The 27,263-nt window shown below is 43.6% G+C and overlaps 1 protein-coding gene across 1 annotated transcript in view; it reads left to right on the top strand.

The window, feature by feature from the left end:
- Positions 1-27,263, top strand: part of cacna1ha (calcium channel, voltage-dependent, T type, alpha 1H subunit a) — a 161,237-nt gene that overhangs the window by 49,732 nt on the left and 84,242 nt on the right. The window contains exon 8 of the mRNA XM_055651688.1: positions 3,339-3,730. Within this exon, the coding sequence (XP_055507663.1) occupies positions 3,339-3,730 (392 nt within the window). The remainder of the gene's footprint in view (positions 1-3,338; positions 3,731-27,263) is intronic.

Below are 27,263 nucleotides of genomic sequence, written 5' to 3'. Positions count from 1 at the left end.
TCTTGGCTGTATAGTGACATGTATATTGTGTTCCGTGGAGGTGTAAAGTGTGTTCTGTTCAAGGATGTAATGCTGAGGCTTTATCGGGCACAGGTGAGGCCACATTTAGAATATTTTATGCGCATTTTGGGCCCCATATCTGAGGAAGGACCTGCTGGCGTTGGAGAGGGCCCAAAGGAGGTTTACGAGAATAATCCCACAGATGATTGGGTTAATGTATGAAGAATGTTTGAAGGCTCTGGGCCTGTAGTCACAGTTCAGAAGGATGAGGGGACACCTCATTGAAACCTACTAGATAATTTAAGGCCTAGATAGAGTGGACATGGAAAGAACCAGAACAAAGAAGAGTCTAGAACCAGAGAGCACAGCCTCAGAATAAAAGAACAGACCTTCAGATTAGAATTAGAATTAGAATTACCTTACGGTCTGAACGAAATTTCGTGCCTGCAGTCATACATACAATAATACAATAATAAACAACAATAAACACAAATTAACATCCACCACAGTGAGTCCTCCAAACACCTCCTCACTGTGGTGGGGGCAAAAATCTTATGGCTGCAGTCTCTTCCCTCCTCTTCTCCCTCTGCGCTGAGGCGATACCCCACCGGGCGATGGTACAAACAGTCCCGCGGCTCACCGAACCCCGCAAACGGGCCGGCTCAAACACCGCGGCCCGTGGTGGTCGAAGCTGCCGCCCTCCAGTCCAGCGGACACAGCCGCTGGCCTACGGCTGAACCCCGGACTCAGGTCACTGCCGCCAGAATGCCGTCTCAGCCACCGGAGCACCGTTCCAGCCCCGAGCCGGATCGCCCTCACGTGAGTGCCGTTCCTCCCTCGAGCTGGGCCGCTCCGACGGGAGCGCCATTCCACCTTCGGGCTGGGCCGCCCCGACGGGAGCGCCACAGCCCCATACGGGAGAGTCTCAGCCTCACGCCAGGCCGCCCTCACGGGAGCGTCACACCCCCTCACGGGAGCGCCGTTCCAGCCCCGAGCCAGACCGCCCTCACGGGAGCGAGCCCAGGGCAAGTACTGACTGGCTCTGCCTCCGGAGTCTCGAGGTCGCCAGCTCCGCCATTAGGCCTCAGCGCAGACGGAGGTAGAGAAGGGGGATACGACAAAAAAGTTGCATTCCCCCGAAGAGAGAGACAGCAATCCTTTGTTTCAACCCCCCACCCCCACATAAACACAACCTAAAAAACAAAAACTTAACTAGACAAAACAAAAAAAAAACAACACAAAAAAGTAAAAACAAAGATTGGAGATAAGGCGGAATTTCTTTAGCCAGAGGATGGTGAATCTGCAGAATTTATTCTCACAGATGGCAGTGGAGAGCAAGACATTTGGGTATTTTTCTAAGGCAGAGATTGATGGGTTCTTGATGTGGAAAAGCATCAAAGTTTATGGGGAGAAGGCTGCAGAATGGGGTTGAGAGGGAAAAATAGATCAGCCATGATCGAATGGTGGAGAAGACTCTATGGGTGATTGGACTAACTCTACTCCTATGTCTTATGGTCTTATGGTGAATCAATTTGAGGCCACAATTATGGGGAGAGTGAGCAACTGTTTGCTGCTTTTGTTGAACGATAGCGTAACTGTATTGAAGGAATGATATCTGGTAAATCTGCAAATGTTGATCAACAACAGACAGGAAAATAAATCTCAAAAGTGGTCAATTTCTTTGCCAAATTTGGGATTGTCGCTGATAAATCTGAAATTCTCTGCATTCTCGCTTCACCATGCGGCTCACAAATGCAAAGATTTAGCGTTTGTGGACGATGATACCAGATGTCATATTTTACTACTTTCCCCTAATATGGAGTGATCTTTCAAGGAAGAGATTATTTTAGCTTTCTGTTGCAACTAAAGATTGTTAGAAGTCCTTTAAAATTGTGCTTAAATACAATGGGGCCAAAATAGGACCACTTTATCGCCATGGTAATTCTATATTTCCACTAACAAAGATGTTCTCAATATTTTATCTGTTTTCACTTTTTAACTGCAGTCAAAATTGTACGTTTAACAAAACACAAGTCAATTCCTATTTTTCATGCAAAGAACTTACTGAATCAAGTCGCAAATAATTCTTAAGGAGATACAATTTAGGTTTTATTAATTGTATATTTTAATTAGCTTTCTTGATATTCACTGCATTGAAATGAGCTGTTCAGTCATACCTGCTCATTTGGTGAATGGATTGTCTGCCCCATAAGACTAAATGAATGAAAAGAGGAATATAATATTCAAGAATTGCTTTTGTCTAATTTCAACTGTGCTTCTGAAATAGATGAACAATTGATGCCATTAAGTTGGCAGTCTAAGTGAATTCTAGATGTATCTTTTTACTGCCATGTCTTAAAAATAATGAGCTAACTTTATTAAGATTTGCAGGTAAAGGACACCCCAGTGCTGCAACTGGTAGAGCTGCTGCCTCACAGGGCCAGAGACCCGGCTTAGATCCCAAACTCGGGTGCTGTTAGTGTGGAGTTTTTAACCTTCTCCCTGTGACCGTGTGGGTTTCCTCCCCGTGCTCCGATTTACTCCCACATCCCAAAGACGTGTCAGTTTGTAGATTAATTGGCTTCTATAAAATTGCCCTCAGGGCATAGTGCGTGGGATAAGACAGAACTAGTGTTAGCTCTCAGGTAGTGTCCACAGTGTATTCTATGTATTTTCTGTCTGCGTTTGTTTTGAATCTGTGGGTTTGTTGGTTGGACATCTGAATTTCCCTGAGGGGATCAATAAAGTATTTATTATTATTATTATTATTATTATTATTATTATTATTATTATTATTATTATTATTATTATTATTATTTAGTGTTTAGTTTAGTTTATTGCCACGTGTGCCGGAGTACAGTGAAAAAACTTTAGTTTGGTCAGCGGAAAGACTTTGTCAGTCTTGTCCGTAGTTGAGGGAGGTATTATCTTGATGTTTAAGAAGCAATTCGACAGGTACATGGATAGGGTAGGTTTACAGGGATATGGGCCAACCACAAACAGGTGGGACTAGCGTAGATGGGACATATTGGCCGGTGTGGGCATGTTGGGCCAAAGGGCCTGTTTCCACACTGTAAGACTCTATGACTCAATCCATGATTACAATCGAGCCATCCACAGTGGATCAAACGTTTGCGCCCAGCACACAAAGAGTCACCTGGCTTGGGTGCCATCTTGGATCAAAGTCCGGGTGTTGATGGGTGATCAGAGGTCAGCGTGGACTCGGTGAGTGAAAGGGCCCATTTCCATGCTGTGTCTCTGTAATAAACAAGTGATGAATTAGCAGTTATGTACATTCCACTGTATTTGATAGTGCTGTCTGGGTGTCTTTCTTGCAGGAATCTTTCGGGCTTCAAGCAAGTTATCAGGCCTCAATATACCATGTTCAAGTTCCGGCCCACAGGTTGGAGACTTCACCTACGAGCTTCAGAACTGCCCGTACTGCGCCCGTTTGTTGGAAAACCCCGAGTTTGAGCTCCGCGATTCGGAGAGCGGCGACTCCGATGCCGACGCCGTATACGAGTTCACGCACGACGTCAGGCAAGGTGACCAAAGAGATCAGATACAGAAGAACAAAAACAAACCAAAGCAAAGGAATAAATGTGTGCTGCTCGGAATATTGGTGTCTGAAAAGATGACGAAAATAGTTGAGAGCAAATATTTCAATCGTGGGATTATGATTGCCATTCTCATCAACACACTGAGCATGGGGATTGAATATCATGAACAGGTTAGTGTTGATCTATCTTGTGTCTGGAATCTCCTGCGGCTGCACCTCAATGCTATTTTGACCCGGTCATACTTTTGTGCTATTTTGCTAAGTAAACTTTGAAATTTAATTGGAATTATTTTTTTCTATTAATGCTGGAGTAGCAGTTGAGTTGCTGCCTTACAGTAATTCACCTGGATCGATCCCGGGTTGGATCCTGACTACGGGTGCAATCTGTTCTCCCTGTGACTACGTGGTTTTTCCCTGTGTGCTTCTGTTTCCTCCCACACTCCAAAGGCGTACAGGTTTATAGGTTAATTGGCTCCGGTAAAAGTTTATAAATTGTCCCTAGTGTGTAGGATAGAACTACTGTATGGGGATCGCTGGTCAGTGTGGACTCGGTAGCCCAAAAGGCCTGTTTCCGCACTGTATCTCTAAACTAAGCTCAACTAAACTAAACATTATTTGAATGGGATCGCTTGCAATTGAAACCCAATTGTCTTGCCAAGATTGAGTGCAGGAGGAAGCGATTGAGGTTTAATCTTTTTAAACCAGACATTAACTGATTTATGATTAGTAAGGGTGTCAAAGGTTGTGGGTTGGAGGCAGGAGAATGAGGTTGAGAGGGAAAGATAGATCAGCCATGATTGTATGGCACAGTAGACTCGATGGACCAAATCACTCTGCTCCTAGTATAACTTATGAACTTATCTTATCGAAGTCTATAAGATTATAAGAGGAATATATGGGGTAAATGCAGTCTTTTCATCAGTCTTGATCACAGTGAATGGCGGTGCGGGTTCAAAGGGAGGAATGGCCTATTCCTGCACCTATTGTCTATTGTCTATTTTAGCCAGAATAGGGGAATCAAGAACTTTAGAACATAGGTTTAAGGTGAGGGGACAAAGATTTAACAGGAACCTGAGGGACAACATTTTTCACAAAGAATAGTAGGAGGTAGTTGAGGCAGATACTTTCAGAGCATTTAAGAAACATTGGACAGAGACATGGTTAGGATAGGTTTAGAGGGACACGGGCCAAACAAAGGCAGGTGGGACTAGTGTAGGTGGGGCATGTTGGTCGGCATGGGCAAGTTAGGCCGAAGGGCCTGTTTCCACGCTGTATGACTTCATGACTCAAAATGCTGCAGAAATTCTGTTCTCCACAGATGCTGCCAGACCTGCTGAGTTACTCCAGCACTTTGTGTCCTTTTGTATATTAACCAGCACCTGCAGTTCTTTGTTTCTCCATTCTGTTTTGCCGAGATCGTTGATCATTTTAAGTCAAGTAACCTTATAGACAAGCCAGTAAAATGATCTTTCGGAGTAACACAAATTTGTTTGGGCCACTGTTACACTGCATTTAGAGTGGGGTCTTGGTGTGGAATAATGATAGAAAATACAAGGAACACTCAGTAGGGCAGGCAGAAACTGTGCAAAAATAAAGTGAATTAACCAAGTGAAGAAATATTTTTCTTTTTGCTTTTGGTCAGAAATCTCGAGTGGCACAGTGCTCCCACATCCCAGTGACGTGCGGGTTATTTGTAGGTTATTTGGTCTCTGTAAACTATCCCCAGCATATAGGGGGTGGCTTGCATAAATGGGATGACATAGAACGAGCGTGAATGGGTGATCGATGGTCAGCGTGGACTTGGTTGGGCTGAATGGCTAGTTTCCATGCTGTAGCTCTAAACAAAACTGAGTGATGTGAGCTGTTAAAGCACGAGAAGAAAATATGTTTGGTCATCAATTCTTAAAATATATCAGAGATGACAATACAGCAGATTGATTTGTGGCTGAGATATAACATGAGGCCTTCAGTAAAAATAATTTCTTTGATTTTAAGACTTGTTTATGGTTTGCTTGTCAACTTTATTACAAATTTAAGATTGGCAGAGCAGTTCGTATTAAGACTCAATTTTAGGAAAGTTTTGCCTTATATTTGGTCACTATTATAGCAAGTTATCAGGATCCAAGTGGAAAGTTTGTTGTAATATTATATTTCCAATAATGAGATCCAACTGTAGAATACACAGGGGCAGCACAGTGGCGCAGCAGTGGAATTGCTGCCTTACAGCACCAGAGACCCGGGTTTGATCCTGACTGCGGGTGGTATCTGTATGGAGTTTGTACGCATAGGAAAGAACTACAGCTGCTAGTTTACACTGAAGATAGACATAAAATGCTGGAGTAACGCTGGACAGGCAACATCTCTGGATAGGATGAATGTGTGACGTTTCGGGTTGAGGGCCTTCTTCAGACTCAATGGGTGAAGAAGGGTATGAAGAGTAGTCTCGACCCGAAATATCACCATTCCTTCGATCCTGAGATGCCGCCTGTCCCGCTGAGTTACTCCAGCATTTTGTGTCGACCTTCAGGGCTTGTACGTCCTTCTCGAGTTTTCTCCGGATGCTCCGGTTTCCTTGCACACACCAAAGATGTGCAGGTTTGCAGGTTAGTTGGCTTTGGTCAAGGTTGTAAATTGTCCCTAATGTGCAGGGCAGTGTGAGTTTACGGAGTGATCGTTGGTTGGCTCGGACTCGGGGGCTGAAGTGCCTTTTTCCCTCGTGAAATATCGCTAAAATCTAAAATCTAAAGAACATTTCAAGTGTTAAGATACAGAAAAAATCAATACGAGTTGTTCTCCACAACCTTACGAACTTGGTTTAGGAAATGACTTTATGATAATCCATTCAATATTGTCTTTGTAGGATGTTAAACTATTATTAATATGTTGCCAATTGTAAGCAAATGTTTTATCAGGAATATCCTTTTGTCTCCAAACTTGAATTGGCTTTTTAGTGCTGAAGTATACTTACAGTAACATGTAGACTAATAAAGGATAATGGATTAATTCTGCTGGAAGGAGATAATTTTATGGTAATTATGTTTTATGGTTTGACAACTTGCTCTAATGAAGTATTGTACAGTATTTCAAAGTAGGACATATTCATTATCTTTCACATATTGCAGTTCCGTGGAGAAAATCACCAAGCAGTTTATTCCATTTTTTGTAGTATTTGTCGTTTCAATTGACTTCCTCTTCCCATCCATTATCTTTGATGTAACACCTCATATAATCCAAAAATTTAATTTATTTTGGAATGTAAACTTAAATTTAAATGTAAACTTTAATGTAATGCATGGCAAAATTGGATTATTAAATGTTCAACATAGCAACTAACATGTCGAGTGAAGGTGTTAGGGGACTGTCCCACTTAATGGCCTGTCCCACTTTCACAACCTAATTCACGACCTTTTTTACTCGTGGACATTTTTCATCATGTTGAAAAAACGCCCCGACCTACGATGCCACGAGTACCTACGACTAGCATCACGACCTGCTACGACTTACCTACAACCTCCTACGACATCGTGACAACCATGCTGCGAGTATGAGTCAAGGGCAAACTCGGCAAAGATCGTGAATTAGGTCGTGAAAGCGGGACAGGCCCTTTAGGCGATTTTTCAGCGGACTGCCGGCAGTTGCCTGCCGGCAGTTGCGACTGTCGGCGTGGAATACACACACACACACACACACACACACACACACACACACACACACACACACACACACACACACACACACACACACACACACACACACACACACACACACACACACACACACACACACCACACACACACACACCACACACCCACACACCACACACACACACACCACACACACACAACCACACACACATTCACACACACACTCACACACTCACACACACACACACACACACAACGCACACAGCAAAGGCAGGGGCCAGGGCAAGCGGGGGGAGCGCTGTCTGAAATTCACACGGTGCAAAGCCAAGGTGATACAGGCACACACCGCGATGAACAGGAAGGTTAAGACGGGTAGCACAGTCTACGGTAAGTACTTTAAAAGAGGAGTGGGGGGAGAAGGGGGGAGAAGGAGTGGAGACACTTTTAAGAAGCCAGACAACTTTTAATAAGCCAGAGATACACAGCTGTGAAGTTCGCCGGACATTTAACATTACCGGTCGGTTATCCTTGGTTCTGAAAGCACGTGCTTACGTTTTGACTTTTTTTTTTTTTTTCCCAATGAACTAATGAAAATAACCGGTCAGCAAAGGCGATGAACTAAAACTACCTACGACTCCCCCGACTACCCATAACTACATGGCGACCCCACTACATCTGCACCTACGGCTACAGGATTATCGATTTTCTCCATGGCAACCAATTTTTGGGGCAACCATACTGAGGGTGCGACTAGTTCCCAGAATGCGGAAACTCCTCGCGACCATGAATGAGACTCACCAGAGATCACCAGCGAACATGTGGCGACCATGTGGCGAGCGCAGAGTCTCCTGCACTCGCTTAAAAAGTCAACTAAAGTTGCCAAAAATTGGTCGGCACGGAGAAAATCGGTACTTTTATGGTGCAGTGATAGTGGGGTCGCCATGTTGTTGTAGGTAGTCGAGGTAGCCATAGGCACTGTCCTTTGCTGACCGGGCATTTTAATTGGCTCAATGGGGGGAAAAAAACGTAAGCACGAGTTTTCGAAACCAAGGAAAACCAATGTTAAATGCCTGCTAAACTTCACAGCTGTGTATCTCTGGCTTATTAAAAAGTTGGCTGACTTCTTAAAAGTGTCTCCACTCCTTCTCCGCCCTTCTCCCCCTTCTCCCAGTCCGCTGAAAAGTCACATAAGTGGGACAGGCCCTTAAGGACAATTTACAATTTTACCAAAGCCTATTAATCGACAAATCGTGTGTCTTTGGAGTGTGGGAAGAAACCGGGACACCCGGAGAAAACCCACGCCGTCACATGGAGAATATATAAACTCTGTACAGACAGCACCCAAAGTCAGGATCGAACCCGGATCTCTGGCGCTGTAAGACAGCAACTCTACCGCTGCGCCACTGTGCTATTTTTTTTAATGTAGCTATCTCAACAAAACACACCATACATACAAAGTTATCACATTCACCACCAATCCTAAAACATTCCAACTAACAAATTATTTTTGACCAGAGATGTTTTAAATTAGAGTGTAACTAGGTACTGGCCATTTTCTCTTCACATACTCTGCATTCGAGTATCTTGGTGAATGATACTAACATTATCAGAGATTTTATATCTTTCGACTAGTAATTCTAATTACAGATACCATTTGACATTTCAATATCTGGCATCCTGAACTATTGTGCTGAACTGCGTCAGCAAATAATTGCAGAGGCCAATGTGCATTGTGCAACCAAATAATATAGTATTTAGTCGAATTATATGTCTGATTTTTTTCCCCTTTCTCTGTAGTCTCTTTGTGTGAGACATTGGCGGTCGATTATTGGTATCAAAAATGGTCTTTGTTGGATCTCAACATAATCTTCTCGTTGTCTGAACAGACACAAAAAGTACAGAGTCTTTTGCCCAGAGTAGGGGAATCGAGAACAAGAGGACATAGGTTTAAGGTGAGGGGGGGAGAAGTATTTAATAGGAACCTGAGGGGTGCCTTCTTTACACAAAGGTTGGTGGGGGTATGGAACGAGCTGCCTGAGGAGGTACTATCACATTTGAGAAACATTTGGACAAGTACATGGATAGGATAAGTTTAAAGGGTTATGTGCCAAGCACCGGCAGGTGGGAAGAGTGGAACTAGAGTTCAAGAAAGCTCACCTGTCCCCCCAGATCCTGACCAACTTTTACCGCTGTACCATCGAAAGCATCCCGACCACCTGCTTCACGGTATGGTACAGCAGTTGCACCGTAGCGGACAGGAAGGCACTACAACGGGTGGTGAAAACCGCACAGTACATCATCGGTGCCCCGCTCCCTGCCATGGATGCCCTCCACCGAAAACAGTGTCTGAGACGGGCCGGGAAGATCATTAAAGACCCCTCCCACCCCAACCATGGACTGTTTGCCCTCCTCCCATCAGGGAGGCGGTACAGGTGCCTCAGGTCACGTACTAGTAGGATGAGGAACAGCTTCTACAATAATACCATCACATTGCTGAACTCGGAGTCCTGCCGATAGATTTCTCCAGTCTCCGTCCACATTGTTTGATTATTCTGTATTTTTATTTCTATATTGCACTATACTACGGACTGACGCTAAACTGCATTTCGTTGTACCCATACTTGTATTTGTGCAATGACATTAAAGTTGAATTGAATTGAATTGAATTGAATAGATGGGGCATGTTGGTCGGTGTGGGCAAGTTGGGCTGAAGAGCCTGTTCCCAAGCTAGGTCAGGCAGCATCACTACAGAAAAGGGATAGATGATGTTTCAGTTTAATAAAGGGGACCATGGGGCCATGAGGGAGGAGCTGGCCAATGTTGACTGGAAAGATACACCAGCAGGGATGACAGTGGAACAACAATGGCAGCTATTTCTAGGAATAATACAGAAGGTGCAGGATCAGTTCATTCCTAGGAGCAAGAAAGATTCCAAGGGGAGTAAAGGGCGACCGTGGCTGACAAGGGACGTCAGGGACAGTATAAAAATAAAAGAGAAGAAGTACAACGTAGCAAAGATGAGCGGGAAGCAAGAGGATTGGGTAATGTTTGAAGAGAAACAGAAGATAACTAAAAAGACAATACGGGGAGGAAAGATGAGGTACGAAGGTAAGCTAGCCAAGAATATAAAGGAGGATAGTAAAAGCATCATATGTGAAGAGGAAAAAATTAGTTAAGACCAAAGTTGGACTCTTGAAGACCAAAAAAGGTGAATTTATAATGGGGAACAAGGAAATGGCAAATGAGTTGAGCAGGTACTTTGGATCCGTCTTCACTAAGGAGGACACAAACAATCTTCCTGATATAGTAGTGGCCAGAGGATCTGGGGTGACCAAGGAACTGAAGGAAATCCACATTAGGCAGGAAATGGTGTTGTGTAGACTGATGGGACTGAAGGCTGATAAATCTCCAGGGCCTGATGGTCTGCATCCCAGGGTACTTAAGGAAGTGGCTGTAGAAATCGTGGATGCATTGGTGATAATTTTCCAATGTTCTATAGATTCAGGATCAGTTCCTGTGGATTGGAGGGTAGCTAATATTATCCCACTTTTTAAGAAAGGCGGGAGAGAGAAAACAGGGAATTATAGACCAGTTAGCCTGACATCGGTGGTGGGGAAGATGCTGGAGTCAATTATAAAAGATGAAATAGCCGCACATTTGGATAGCAGTAACAGGATCGGTCCAAGTCAGCATGGAGGGGAAATCATTTCCCCTTACGAAGGGGGAATCATGCTTGACTAATCTTTTGGAATTTTTTGAGGATGTAACTAGGAAAATGGACAAGGGAGAGTCAGTGGATGTAGTGTACCTGGACTTCCAGAAGCATTTGATAAGGTCCCACATAGGAGATTAGTGAGCAAAATTAGGGCATATGATATTGGGCCAGAGTGCTGACATGGATAGAAAATTGGTTGGCAGGCAAGAAACAAAGAGTAGGGATTAACAAGTCCCATTCAGAAAGGCAGGCAATGACTAGTGGGGTACCGCAAGGCTCGGTGCTTGGACGGCAGCTATTTACAATATACATCAATGATTTGGATGAAGCGATTCAAAGTAACATTAGCAAATTTGCAGATGACACAAAGTTGGGTGGCAGTGTAAACTGTGAGGAGGATGCTATGAGAATGTCGGGTCACTTGGACAGTTTGGGGGAATGGGCAGATGCATGGCAGATGAAGTTTAATGTGAATAAATGTGAGGTTATCCACTTTGGTAGCTAAAACAGAAAGGCAGATTACTATTTAAATGGTGTCAAGTTGGGAAAAGGGGAAGTACAACGGGATCTGTGGGGTCTTTGTTCATCAGTTTATGAAAGTAAGCATGCAGGTACAGCAGGCAGTGAAGAAAGCAAATGGCATGTTGGCCTTCATAACAAGAGGAGTCGAGTATAGGAGCAAAGAGGCCCTTCTGCAGTTTTACAGAGCCCTGGTGAGACCACACCTGGAGTATTGTGTGCAGTTTTGGTCCCCTAATTTGCGGAAGGACATTCTTGCTATTGAGGGATTGCAGCGTAGGTTTACAAGGTTAATTCCCAGGATGGTGGGACTGTCATATGCTGAGATAATGGTGCAGCTGGGCTTGTACACTCTGGAGCTTAGAAGGATGAGAGGGAATCTTATTGAAACATATAAGATTGTTAAGGGTTTAGAGGCAGGAAATCTGTTCCCGATGTTGGGGAGTCCAGAACCGGGGCCACAGTTTAAGAATAAGGAGTAAGCCATTTAGAACGGAGACGAGGAAACACTTTTTCTCACAGAGAGCGGTGAGTCTGTGGAATAATCTGCCTCAGAGGGTGGTGGAGGCAGGTTCTCTGGATACTTTCAAGAGAGCGCTTGATAGGGCTCTTAAAGATAGCAGGGTCAGGGGATATGGGGAGAAGGCAGGAACGCAGTTCTGATTAGGGATGATCAGCCATGATGACATTGAATAGCGGTGCTGGCTCGAAGGGCCGAATGGCCTACTCTTGCACCTATTGTCTATTGTCTATTGTGTCGGGACCCTTCTTCAGAATGATTGTGTGGGGGTTCTAGAAGCAAGTCAGAGCTGGCAACAGATGACTTCAGGCAGGGTGTATATACTGTACTATATATACTATACAACAACACTGGGTTTGTAGGTTAATTGGCTTTGGTAAATTGTCCCTGGAGTGTGGGATAAGGCCCGCTTTCACCATGTATCTCTAAATGAAGCTAGACCAAAACAAGCTAAAACTAACATGCGGGGATGGCACAGTGGTGCAACGGTAGAGTTGCTGCCTTACAACGCCAGAGACACGGGTTCGATCCTGACCACGGTCGCTGTCTGTACGGAATTTGTACATTCTCCCTGTGACCAAATGTGTTTTCTCCTCCCACGCTCCATAGACCTACAGGTTTATAGTTAATTGGCTTTGGTAAAATTGTAAATTGTCCCTAGTGTGTGTAAGATAGCGTCAGTGTGCGGGGATCGCTGGTTGGTGAGGGCTTGGTGGGCCGATAGGCCTGCTTCTGCGCTGTAACTAAACTAAACTAAATGAAAAGATATTTGACCATATAGTGTGCATCAAAAGTGCTTGCTATAGTTAAAATATTTCAACATAAGTCCAAGTTATTTCTCTCCACATAGAAGCTGGTTGTTTGTGGAGTTTAGACATAAATATAAAATATATGTACCTCAAGTCAAAGTGAAAATATGACAATGCTTTCTGCTGAAAGTGTCGAACGTGTGGAAGAGACTCTCATTAGAAGTAAATAAATCCATTTGAAGTTCCCTTGCTCTAAGGAATGTTGCAAGTGCAAAATATTTTAACTAAACATAAAGCATGCTGTAAGTATCCTGCGAATAACATTATTTTTTTAACGTGATTACTGAGTCATCGAGTCTTAACACATGTACCCTGATTAAAGGTAACCCTATTTTTGTGATTTAAGATATCGATGTACCTGCTGTATATTTCAAACTCTATTCCTCAATGCAGGCTATTTTTCACGAGCTTTTGGGATTTGATGGATCAGCTATCCTTACTAAAGGTTATCCTTATTTATAGAAGATGTGCAGTATTGTACTTCCTTTTCACTCCCCCATTGTGTCTCCTTATTGAAGGTTAAAGTATCATTGAATTGACGACAAAAATTGTCTATTGTTGGTAGAAATATTTGGAAAATTAGCCCCATGGATTTTAATGTAAAGAGCAGACTCGGATGTTTCCAAAGTCCCATTTAATGGCTTCAGTTATTGTCAATGGTTTGGGAAGACCGAGGACAATTTGGGATCACTAATTATCCCTGACTAAAGCACACTAGAAAAGATTGATGGTATGTGGCCAATGATTTTCTGCAATTTGTGAAAAGGAAAGAGTGAAACATCCATTGATTCTCCACATGAAAATGATTAGAGAAACAAGGAACTGCAGATGCTGATTTACCAAAAAAAAGTGCTGGCTTAACTCCGCAGGTTTAGTTTAGCTTAGTTTAGAGATACAGATACAGCATGGAAACAGGCCATTCGGCCCACCAGTGATCCGCGATAAGGACAATCTTTATCAAAACCAAATAACCTGCAAACCTGTATGTCTTTGGAGTGTGAGGAAACCGGAGCACCAGGAGCAAACCCACGCAGGTCACAGGGAGAACGTACAAACTTTATACAGACAGCACCCAGGTCGATCACGGGCCGCTGACGCGGTGAGGCAGCAACTCTACCGCTGCGCCACCGTGCTGCCCTTTGATGGCCATTGATTTTCTGCATTTTGTGAAAAGGAAAGTGTGTAACTTACAAAAAAAAAGTGAACAAAGTGCTGGAGTAACTCAGACAGCATCTCTGGAAAATATGGATAGGTGACTTTCGGGTCGGGACTCTTCTTTGTTTTCGGTCAGGAGCCTTTAGGCGATGTTTCCGGTTGGGACCCTCAGACCACATTTCGGCTCGGGATCCTTTCTAAAGAAGGGTCCCGATCCAAAACGTCACCTATCCATGTTCTCCAGAGAAGCTGAGTTACTTCAACATTGTTTGTGTTTACATAAAATTATTATGTTTTCTTTCCAGTTGTTGCCTTCCATTGTTTCCCAATTTCTAAAGCGGTTTCATTCAAAAATAAGAAATGTTAATTGTTGGTAGAATAATATTAAATCATCCCCATGGATTTTACTGCTAAACTGCAAATGTTGGGGTCTGAGGATGATAAGACCATTATTAAGGTACCTGTTGTGCTTTTGGGAAGATTAACAACAGTAACTTGCTTAACCACAGTAAATATGTGTCTTTAGTAATTGAATTTCCTGGAAGACATCTTTATCTTCCATTTGACAAAAACCACATCAGTAAAATCACCGCTGGCTTTGAGGATAAACTGAAATATCATTTAGCTACTATCATTCTCCAGACAGTGGGAAGCTGTGGCAAATGCTATGACCATTATTACAAAACTCTTTCATCCAACATGAAAATGTCACAAGCTATTTGGTGATATACTTAACCTGCGTATGCTTCCTCCAAACAGTAATGCGCCTTAAAAGCTGAAACGTCAAAATAAATTACTCCGTATTTCTCCCAGGAGATGACCTTATTTGAACATTACGGAATGCTACTTCCTTGCAATGAGCCTAGCTTTGGTTTATTGCACAGTGTGCAGTACTTTAAAGCAATTGCTATTCTTATAGAGATGATGCATCACTTAATTCTAAAATGGAGCGGCACTGTGGCGCAAGGGTTGAGTTGCTGCCTAACAGCGCCAGGGACCTGGATTCGATCCTGACTATGGGTGCTGTCTGTATGGGGTTTGTATGTTCTCCCCGTAACCACATGTGTTTTTTCCAGGTGCTCTTCCCACACTCCAAAGACGTATAGGTTTGTAGGTTAATTGCCTTCAGTAAAAATTGTGACTTGTCCCTAAAGGGTCTGTCCCACTTGGCTGTCATTTGCGTGTCACACAGATGGCGCCCGAAGACTTTGTACATCACAAAATCCTGCGACGCCGCGCGCAGCCACGCGTCACTGCCTATGTCATCACGCACCATGCGCGCGTCACTGCCTATGTCATCACGCATACCATGCGCGCGTCACTGCCTATGTCATCACGCATACCATGCGCGCGTCACTGCCTATGTCATCACGCACCATGCGTGCGTCACGTGCGTGTCACGATACACGCGTCGTGCATTGTGGCGCGTAAATGATGTCGTGTAAATCACGCGCAAATGGCGGCCAAGTGGGACAGGCCCTTAAAGTATTGGGCAACGCTAGTGAAAAGGGGTGTTTAACAGTCGGCGTGGACTCAGTGGGTGAAAGGGCATGTTTCCTCACTGTATTTCTAAAGTCTAAACTCTAAAGTGGTCTTTGCTAATCTATTGGACATTCATCACTTATTTCCAGAATTACAGTACAGTAGCACAGTACAGCACAGGAACAGGCCCTTCAACTCACAGTGTATGTGCCAAACATGATTCCACGATAAACTAATCTCATTTGCCTGCACATGATCCATATCCCTCCATTCCATGTGCCTAACTAAAAGCCTCTTAGACGTCACTATCAAATCTACCTCCCCTGCCACCTTTGGCAGTGGGTTCCAGGCACACCCTGTGCCTCACCTGGACTCCCACCTATTTCTCCCTCCAACCCCACCCCCCTCCTAACTTTCCTCCCTCTGACTTCATAATCCGCAACTCTTCAAATCTGTCTCGCAGCTTCTATTCTTATCGCTGGTCTTTGTTCCAATCATCTGCCTATCAACCCCCCCTCCCCACCTGCATGGACCTATTTATTACCTGCCACTCTTTGTCCTGCCTCTCCGGTTTTCCAGCTGTATTCACTCCCCCTACAATCAATCTGAAGAAGGGTCACAAGCCAAAACGTCACCTATCCATGTTCTTCAGAGCTGCTGCCTGACCCGCTGAGTTACTCCAGCACTCGGTGTCCTTCAAAATGTTGTAGATCTTTTTAAGACTTTTTTCAGGTATTTTGTTAAATTAAATTTATTGGTGAATCTCTGGAACTCTCTGCCACAGGGGGTAGTTGAGGCCAGTTCATTGGCTATATTTAAGAGGGAGTTAGATGTGGCCCTTGTGGCTAATGGGATCAGGGGGTATGGAGAGAAGGCAGGTACGGGATACTGAGTTGGATGATCAGCCATGATCATATTGAATGGCGGTGCAGGCTCAAAGGGCCAAATGGCCTACTCCTGCACCTAATTTCTATGTTTCTATGTTTCTATGTTAAATGTTAAAAGAATGTCCAAAAAATGTTTAAAAATCTTTATTTAAGAGGGGAAATGTGATCATGTAGTTTACTCAGTTTTCACTGATGGTTTCTAAGTCACCCACTTCAATGGATGTGACAGGTAGCCTCCAGCACTGTAGGCGAACTGCTATTAAATAGAGGTTGACTTATTGAGAGTGGGTGTTTGTCATGGAAACAAAGCAGGACGTATGGCACTAAAATGACTGTGTAAGTCTTTCTTTTGTAAAGTTGCCTGATCTCAAAAGAATGAATAAAGTGACATCTTGTCCTTTAGTTTAGTTAGGTGATACAGAGTGGAAACAGGCCCTTCGGCCCACTGAGTCCATACCGACCAGCACATTAACACTATCCTTCACACACACTAAGGACAATTTACACTTATACCAAGTCAATGAACTGTATGTCTTTGAAGTGTGGGGAGGAAATCGAAGAAAACCCACGCGGTCACGGGGAGAATGTACAAACTCCGTGCAGACAGCACCCGCAGGCGGGATCGAACGCGGGTCTCTCGAGCTGTCCCACTTTCACAACCTTTTTTACCCGTGGACATTTTTCATCAGGCTAGAAAAATGTCCCGACCTGCCCGATGCCACGAGTACCTACGACTAGCATCACGACCTACCTACGACCTTGTGCCGACCATGCTGCGAGTATGAGTCAAGGGCAAACTCGACAGAGGTCGTGAAAGTGAGAGGCCCTTATATCCTTATCAGAGGTTTCATGAGATTTGTTTTGTGGACTTAGATGCATTTATTTTGTCAAGGAAAAAAAAATGTTTTATTTAAAAATATTTTGATTTGTTTTGTTGCAAGATGTTGCCCCATGTTCCCCTCAAACAGACAATATGGTAAGCTTTATTCTGTTAATATTGTCATCAATATTAATGTTGATAGGACAAAGCCTGGCAAGTATTGGTGATACAGGTGAAGGGGTGGGGAGGGGCGGTTGATTGGCACCCCTTCCCACAAATACTAGAGATGAGAAGGAGACAAAAGGGTGTAAGATAAGGGAAGAGAAGAGGCGTGAAATGTAAAAACCAGAGTAAGGGGTGTACGTGGAAGTGGATGGAGGTGGGGAAAGAGGGGCGGGACAGTGGGAGAAATGGGTGTCCATCGGACTGGGGGTGGGCACAGGGAAGAGAAATGATTCTCTCTGTTCACAAACACCAAAGCCTTAAAAACTGAGAATAAAAAGAAAATGGATTCCACTGAGAAGAATGAGGAGCAGTTAGGAATTTCAGAGACAGACACAAATTGCTGGAGTAACTCAATGGGTCAGGCAGCATCTCTGGAGAAAAATGACTCATCTTCAGAAGGGTCCTGACCCGAAAGGTCACCCGTCCTTTTCCTCCAGGGTTCCTGCCTGACCTGCTAATTTAATCCAGCCCTCTGTATCTATCTCTGAAATTCATTATTGCCTCTCCTTCTTCCCAGTGGATTCTATATTTTTCGTCTATTTCAATTATTTCAAATCAATTATTTAATTTGATTTCTCGTGATCTCTTCTTGCTTTCAGTCCACCGCCCACTCCCTCCCCTAACAATCAGTCTGAAGAAGGGTCCAGACCCGAAACATCACCTAAACATGTGCTCAAGAAGGAACTGCAGATGCTGGAAGATCGAAGGTACACAAAATTGCTGGAGAAACTCAGCGGGTGCAGCAGCATCTATGGAGCGAAGAAATGGAGCAGCATCTTTGCTCCATAGATGTTGCTGCACCTGCTGAGTTTCTCCAGCAATTTTGTGTGCCATCACCTAAACATGTTCTCCAGAGATGCTGCCTGAGCTGCTGAGTTACTCCAGCACTTTGTGTCTATCATTTACCAACCATTTGCGATCACAGAAACATACCGGGCAAAAAGACAGTCGGCCCATTGCACGTATCTTCTAAATAAATAGGGCCATCCAGTTAATCCCTACCCGTGCTTTCTCCCCAAAGCTAACTTGAAGTGTCGTAAAAGCGGCGGCACGTTTGCGTGGTGGTAGAGTTGCTGCCTTACAGCGCCAGAAACCCGGGTTCGATCCTGACCACGGGTGCTCTCTGTACAGAGTTTGCACATTCCCCCAGTGACCGCGTGCGTTTCCTCCCACACTCAAAAGACGTACAAGATTGTAGGCTAATTGGCTTTGGTAAAATTGTAAATTGTCCCTAGTGTGTGTAGGATAATGTTAGTGTGTGGGGATCACTGGTCGGCACGGACTCGGTGGGCCGAGTGGCCTTTTTTCCGTGCTGTATCTTTAAACTCTAAACTAAATGAAATAAAGTTAACTGTTGTACCAGTCTCCAGGCAGATCACTACAAGTTGCTGCTTTAAAGGTTTCTGCCACATTTGCCTTCTGCTTGTTTGCCACTTGGCAAGGATTTAATTACAGCAGTGTGAATCTCGAGTGCATCTTTCAGTTCCGTATCTTCCAAACGATGTGCCGTCAACTCCAAACACTGCATGAAGCAACCAACGTCTGTTACCAGAATACTCAGCTATGATCTCCACTAAATATAACTGTTTTGGATAAGGCACAATTATAAACCGCCAGCTTCACTGACAGCCATTGTTTTAGCGAAGTGATTGTCAAAGGGGATGGTTTGGATTCAGATATAGCAGGATATTTATTAAGATGATCATAACTTGATATGTCATTTTATTCTGATGCGTGCAAAATGTGCCATAAAATAAACAATAATCTACACCTCACGCTGCCTCGGCAAGGCCACCAGTATAATCAAGGACGAGTCTCACCCCAGTCACTCTCTCTTCCCCCCTCTCCCATCAGGCAAGAGGTACAGAAGTTTGAAAACGGACACCTCTAGATTCAGGGACAGTATCTTCCCAGCTGTTGTCAGGCAACTGAACCGTCCTCTCACCAACTAGAGAGCGGTCCTGACCTCTCATCTACCTCATTGGAGACCTTCAAACTATCTTCACATAGATTTTACTGAGCTTTACCTTGCACTAAACTATATCCTGTATCTGTACACTGTAGGTAGTCAAAAGTGCTGGAGAAACTCAGCGGGTGCTACAGCATCTATGGAGCAAATGAAATAGGCAACGTTTCGGGCCGAAACCTTTCTTCAGTCTGAAAAAACGTTACCTATTTCCTTCGCTCCATAGATGCTGCTGCACCCGCTGAGTTTCTCCAGCACTTTTGTCTACCTTCGATTTTCCACCATCTGCAGTTCCTTCTTAAACCCTCTGCACACTGTAAACGGCATGAATGTAATCGTATATAGTCTTTCTGCTGACTGGATAGCACGCATCAAAAAAGCTTTTCACTGTACCTCAGTATACATGACAATAATAAACTAAACTAAACTAAGCTAAATCAACTAGTGGGATTTGATCTGGTGAACATCTTATGTCCTGCCAACTGAGACTAATTTCCTCTGCCAATTTTCACGTACCTGAGTATGCAGTGAATTGTTTATTTAAACAGAAACGATGGGAGAAAGCTCATTGTTCATTGTGATGAACAGAAGTGTGTTACATGTGTGTTTCAAGCTGTGCTTCAAAATGTTATTTCTTGAGCAAACCATTGATTGCAAGAATTTTTGGCATTCTTTGCACTTGTACTGTGTGTGTACCACCGTGTCAGAAATTCTGCTTTTCATTTAATTGAGGCCCTGGTTGCTTTTGGAAGTGAGCAGGAGAGATCCCATGCATCAGTTCACAGTGCAGTAGCTGTGTTATGCCCTGTGTTTTGCATTAGTTTAGAGCTACAGCATGGAAACAGGTCCTTCGGCCCACCAAGTTCATGCTGGCCAACAATCCCCGTATACTATTTTTATCCTACACTCTAGGTACAATTTACAGAAGCCAATTAACCTACAAACCTGCACATCTCTGGAGTGTAGGAAGAATCCAGAGCACCCGGAGAAAACCATGTGGTCACGGGAAGAACGTACAAATTCCATACAGAGAGCACCTGTAGTCAGGATCGAACCCGGGTCTCTGGTGCTGTAAGGCAGCAACTCTACCACCGTGCCACACTTCATACCCACTGTAGGATGACCACATTACTGCCACTTTGACATGATGAGCATATTTCTGGGTTTGAAGTTTTGAGATGCAGCGTAGAAATAGGCCCTTCGGCCTGCTGAGTCCGTGCCGATCAGCAATCCCTGCACATTAAATCTATACCACACACCTCGGGCATTGTGTGAATAGAACACTGTAAACAGGCCCTCATACTAAGCATGCAATGGTACATCTAACACTATGTTTAATATACCCAGTAGCATTGTATTAAGTGATTGGCATAATTTTGTGATTCTTATTTTACTGGACGTGTTTGTATATCAGTAGGTGCTGAAACCATCTTTCATATGATGCATAGGAAGGAACTGCAAATGCTGGTTTAAACTGCAGATAAACAGAAAAATGCTGGAGTAACTCAGCGGGACTGGCTGCATCTCTGGATAGAAGGAATAGGTGACATTTCGGGTCTTGACCCGAAACATCACCCATTCCTTCTATCAGGAGATGCCCTGTCTCGCTGAGTTACACCAGCATTTTGTATCTATATTCATATAATGCATTCCTAAACCCTAATCTTCAGTTGTGATCGTTACACTAACAAAACATTGCCGTTCGATTTAGCTTAATGCCTTCATTAGTCAATAATCATTTACCTATGTTTAATCTTGGCAGTTTCCTCCAGAACAACTTCTGAAATGGAGTTTGCAGAAATTAAATTTGTATTCTAAATATAATATGGAAAATAAATCAATTATCCTCTGTGTTAATTATGATGAAGTTTTATATATAACTTTAAGGTTCCTCAAATAGCCTACGCCAATTTGCACAGCAATTGTAAATATAGCAATGTAGTGTTGAAGAAAGCTAGAAATATAGCAATAACTCTAAATATAACTTGCTTCAGCATCAATGTGTTAATATGGTGAACAATCACTCCTCCCTGTTGTGGGTCATGGTTTTAAAATCAGTTTCAAAACTGTTTTCATCACACCATGTAATTAATAATTGTGAGGTTTATTTTTATATGTTAAGTTATTGTTTCAAAACCTTCCTTTCCATGGTCACCTGACCCAGTCAAACGTTGCAGTGAGTTGGTTGCTGCGCCACGGATTATGAGTTGTTTTCATTATTTGTTACATTCTTTATTCAGAATTTGTATGTCAGCATTCAATGATGAAAATTGATATAACTTGCAATTCTATTAACAGTTCAGAGTCGTACAGTCGCCTTTGGCCCATATCCTTCTCTACCTTTCCTATCCACGTAACTGTCCATGTATCTTTTAAAGAGCAAAGAAAGACTAGGAGTGACCAAATGCCTGGGAGAAGGAAGAGTTTTATATGGAATCTTTAAAGAGCGCTTTGCGGAGTTTGCTTTAGATTTTAGACATATGGTGCGGAAACAGACTCTTCGGCCCATCGAGCCCATGCTGATCGGCGATAACGTCTTTGGAATGTGCAAGGAAACTGGAGCACCCTGAGAAAACCCATGTGGTCACAGGGAGGATGTCCAAACTCCGTACAGACAGCACACGTAGTCAAGATTAAACCCAGATCTCCGGCGCTGTAAGGCAGCAACTCTCCCGCCCTTGTGCCGCCCCAGTTAGGGATCATTAGATGTCTGAACTATTTCAGAGGCTAATTTACACTCACCAAAATTTCCACGGATTTGGTGTTACATATAAAACAAACCGCCATGATGGCAAATTTCATTCCTTCGTAATAGATGATGACATGGGTGGATTTTTATTATATTCCATGATGGGATCTTAATAGACAAAGACACAGCCAGATTTAATAAGTGAATTACTGTAGCCCATTCCCAGTGAATCCACCACTGCTTTGCCTGGATCCAATCCTTGGGAGAAAAGGTACTCTTCTATCTACACAGTCACAATCCTGATGTTGATGTTTGGAAGCAGCTTGCATTGGTCATCCGGATTACCCCTTCCACATGTATAGCTAAAGCAGGCTGTAATTTAACCCCACTGGATATTTTCCTTTAAAAGACACCCACCCTCCCTTCTGAGCAACTTGTGGGAATCCACAGACTTTTCCAACTACAGTAAGTCAGTTTCAATGAGCAAAAACTCAGAGGCCAAGGCAAGAGTTTTTGGTCAAGAACCAAATTATCCGCTGTTTATCAACTGTCTTCAAAATCTTTCAAACGGACCTTTCAAAATTATGGAGCTATTTACAAATGATGTCAAAATCTGAACATTTAAGCATCTGACATCAAAGGTAGCTTCCTCACAGTGCAAAGATGAAAAGAAAGCTTGAGGTCTGAATATGACTCATTGGTAGCCAGTGAGGATGAACCAATTATAAATAAAGCCAAGTATTAATGCTATGAATCTTCCCAAGGACCTTTAACTGCAGGACCTTTAACGTGGGTTTTCTCCGGGTGCTCCAGTTTCCTCCCACACTCCAAAGATGTACAAGTTTGTAGGTTAATTGGATTTGGTAAATTGTCCCTAGTGTGTAGTATAGTGCTAGTGTATGGGTGATCGCTGGTTGGTGGTGACTTGGTGGGCCGAAAGGCCAGCTTCCATGCAGCATCTTTAAACTAAACTAAAAGCATTGGATAGTTAGATATAAAGTACATACATAACAACCATCAGTCTGAAGGGTCTCGACCTAAATCGTCACCTATTCCTTCGCTCCATAGATGCCGCCTCACCCGCTTTGTCTACCGGCACCTGCGGTTCTTTCTTAAACAACCATCTTAGTTTAGTCACCACAGTGGGACTATAGTGCATGATTGGGAGGAGTGTTATCTGATAATCTCTCCCTGGTCATTACGTCGTTATTGCATCAACTAAACCAACAGGAAGGAAAAGTTGGAGCTGATAAAAGTTAGCAAAAAGCAAAAATATGTAGAATTTGAAACCATGAATCATGAAAACTCTAGAAATAAAATGCAGAAAGATATGCGGGCGGGACGGTGGCGCAGCAGTAGATTTGATGCCTTACGGCGCCAGAGACCCGGGTTCAAATCTAACAACAGGTGCTGTCTGTACGTTTACCCTGTGAACGCATGGGTTTTCTCCGGATGTTCCTACACTCTACAGATGTGCAGGTTTGAAAGTAAATTGGCTTCTGTAAATTGTCCCTCGTGTGTGTAGGATAGTGCTGATGTACGATCAGTCGCCTGTCAGCACGGGCTCGGAGGGCCGAAGGGCCTGTTTCCACACTGTAAATCTAGAACTCAAACTATGAAGAGAGAAATGGGAAATTAAAGTGCCACTTGAAAATAATCAGATGTTGTCGACGTTCAGGAAGGCATTTAAAAATAAATCAGAACAGAGTGAAGATTTCATGCAGTGTCTACATTAAAATCAGTGTTAAGCCTCCTGATGCTCACAATGACATCAATGACATTTCCTCCCACTCTGTGGCCTATTAGGTCACAAATCTTCCCTCCCTGTGACTGCCTTCAGTTCTGGTGGTGCCTTCAGTTCTGGTGGTGCCTTCAGCCTTCTTCCATACCAATGGTTCTGACATTTCTTCACAGAAAGATAAAATGAAAATAACGAGAAATATTGTGCGCGCTTTAAATCTGAGATAAGAACCCAAAGTACAAGAAACACTCAGCAGGGTGAGCAGTCTCTGGGAAAAGAGTTTGTAAGTCACAGGAACAGAATTAGGCCATTTGGCCCATCTAGCTTTCCCTCTCAACCCCATTCATAAGGGAGAAACAACACAGTGACACAGTGGCCATGTCACTGGCACACCAGGAACATGAGAACCACAATCAGGGTCTGGAGCAATCTTACACAACTTGGGTGACACAGTGGCACAGTGGTAGAGTTGCTGCCTTACAGAGCCAGAGACCCGGGTTTGATCCTGACCACGGGTGCTGTCTATACGGAGTTTGTACGTTTTCCCTGTCATCACCTGGGTTTTCTCCGGGTGCTCCGGTTTCCTCCCACACTCCAAAAACGTGCAGATTTGTAGGTCAATTGGCTCTGTAAATTACCCCTGATGTGTTTGATAGAATAGAACGATCACCCATTCATTAGTTCTATCCTACACACCAGCGATCATTTACAGAAGCTAATTAACCGACAGTCCTGTGCATCTTTGGAATGTGGAAGGAAAAACGGAACACCCGGAGAAAACCCATGCAATCACAGGGAGAACGTACAAACTATGTACAGACAGCAACTGGAGTCAGGATTGAACCCGGGTCTTTGGTGCCGTGAGGCAGCAACTCTACCACTGTGCCACCCCAATATGGATTCCATTCGGGCAGAGGAGAATAGTACAACGTTGCATCATGTTCAGCATGGATGTTGGGGAGTGAAGGGCCTGTTCCAGTGCTGTCCTGGTCTGCATTCTGCTCTAAACCCATCATCTAAGCAGTTTTCTCTAAAATTATGCCTTTCATGTTTGGTCGCTGCTCAAGTCAATGGTCAAGTGTCAAAGAGTGTTGAATTGTCACATGTGTGAAAACAAAACAATGTGATTCTTACTTACTGCAGCATAGCAGGTCTGTAAACATAATACGCAATAGATAACATAATAAAACATACAGTAAAAGGTTCAATAAATTAAAAAAAATAATATTAGTACAAAACAAAACAAAAGCCCCACCTTCCTAGTGCAACCAGGACAGTTCATCATTCGGAATTTAATTGGTGTTTGGTGTTCAATAGCCTGATTGTTGATGAGAAGAAGTTGCTCCTGAAGCTGGAGCTCATGTTTTTCAGTCTCCTATACCTTCTACCCAATGGCAGGAGTGAAATGAGACGGTGGCCAGGGTGGTGCGGGTCCTTGATGATGCTGGCTGCCTTTTTGAGGCAGTGCCTCTTATAGTTCCCCTCAATGGTGGGGAGGTGAGTACCCATGATGTACCACATTCATCCCTGGACGTTCGAGTTGGCGAACCAGGATGCCATTTGCTTGGTTAGTTGTGTGATGATAATAGTAGGAGTTATAGTGGAGCTAAAGATAAGTTCATAAGTTATAGGAGCAGAATTAGGCCATACTGCCCTTCAGGTCTACGTCATTCAATCATTCCCCATACAATCGCGCCATCTCAACCCCGTTCTCCTGCTTTGAGGTAGGCCATTTACGACTGAGACGAGGAAAAACTTATTCGGCCAGAGAGTTGTGAATCTGTGGAATTCACTGCCACAGAAGGCAGTTGAGGCCAATTCACCGGATGTATTCAAGAGAGAGTTAGATATAGCTCTTAGGGCTAATGGAATCAATGGATATGGGGAGAAAGCAGGAACAGGGTACTGATTCTTGGTGATCAGCCATGATCACTATTGTATGGCAGTGCTGGCTCGAAGGGCCGAATGGCCTACTCCTGCACCTATTTTCTATGTTTCTATGTTTCTCCCCATTACCCCTGATAACTGTACTAATCAAGAACTTGTTAATCTCCGCCTTAAAATACCCAATGACTTGGCCTCAACAGCCTTAGGTGGCAATAAATTCCACAGATTCACCACCCTCTGACTAAAGAAATTCCTCCTCATCTCCTTTTTAAAGGTACGTCCTTTTATTCTGAGGCTATGGCCTCTGGTCCTCGACTATCCAACAGGTGGAAACATCCTCTCCATATCCACTCTATTCAGGCATTTCACTATTCGGCAAGTTTCAATGAGGTCTCCCGCTCATGCTTCTAAACTCCAGCGAATACAGGCCCAGGGCCTTCACACGCCCATCATATGTTAACCCAGTCATTCCTGGGATCATTCTTGTAAACATCCTCTGGACCCTCCCCAACGCAGATTCCAAAGGTTTCTAACAAACCATGGAAGGTTTACCCCTGATCATTCACTGTTAAAATATCAATGGACTGTTGCCAAGTTTCAGTCCAGAAGTGGAGATTGTAGGGGTTGGGTGGTTTGGACAATAACTATTTCGCTAAATGGATTGCAGGAGTCTATAATTAGCAATGGTTCAATCGATAGTGTTTGGGAACTGTAACTTGGTTACACATAACTACTTTTTCTCCCATGGGGTATTAATCAAGCTTTTAAAAAAATATCCACTTAAAAAGAACGATGTCCTTGCTTCCAATTCTGTATATATTTGGACAGTAGAATTCCCTGGCCTCTATTAAAATATACACAAATGTTGCTGTGTGCTCTGGAGAGTTGAAGACTGTGAATAAACAAGGGTTTACACCAAATTTTCTTCATGCGTTGCATATGGTGACTGAAGTAACGGGTTGAATCTGGGATTAATTTTTTTGCAGCAATTCAAGACATGCCATCTGCTTCCCAAATTAATTATCTACAGTAACAACGGGAGGTAATTGTTTGTTTTGAAGCAATTTTGTTTTACAATGCCTCAATTTACACTTTGAAGGAGATTTTAGCTGTTTTCATTTTTTTCCAACTGAAATGACAAGCAGATCAAAGTGTTAATGCTTAACATTTTAGCATATTACAACATATTAAACATGTTAAATGCAATGAGTGTGAACGTATTAAACACACCAAGCAGCATTGTGATATTCGGGGTCAACCCAAAACTTCACCCATTCCTTCTCTCCAGAGATGCTGCCTGTCCCGTTTAGTTACTCCAGCTTTTTGTGTCTATTTTTAGTTTAGTTTAGTTCATCGTCAAGGCAGTGCACTCCCTCCCGGGTCTGCGTACCAGCCCTCCGACTGACTCCTTCCTCTCTGGGCGAGCGAGCCGGGCCTTGTCCGGTTCCTGGTCCGCGGCAAAATAAAAAAAATGAAAAACACTGGAAAATACCCAACTAGTTCCGCAGCCTCTCTGTAGAAAGAAACAGAGTCACTGACCTTTCATTTACTGCAGAAACTGAAAATCCAAAACAGGGGGCGGCACGGTGGCGTAGTGGTAGAGATGCTGCCTCACAGCGCCAGAGACCCGGGTCCGATCCCGACC

The sequence above is a fragment of the Leucoraja erinacea genome, chromosome 20, assembly GCF_028641065.1.
Source record: "Leucoraja erinacea ecotype New England chromosome 20, Leri_hhj_1, whole genome shotgun sequence".
Classification (NCBI taxonomy): domain Eukaryota; kingdom Metazoa; phylum Chordata; class Chondrichthyes; order Rajiformes; family Rajidae; genus Leucoraja; species Leucoraja erinaceus.
This window is presented reverse-complemented; position numbering and strand designations above follow the sequence as displayed.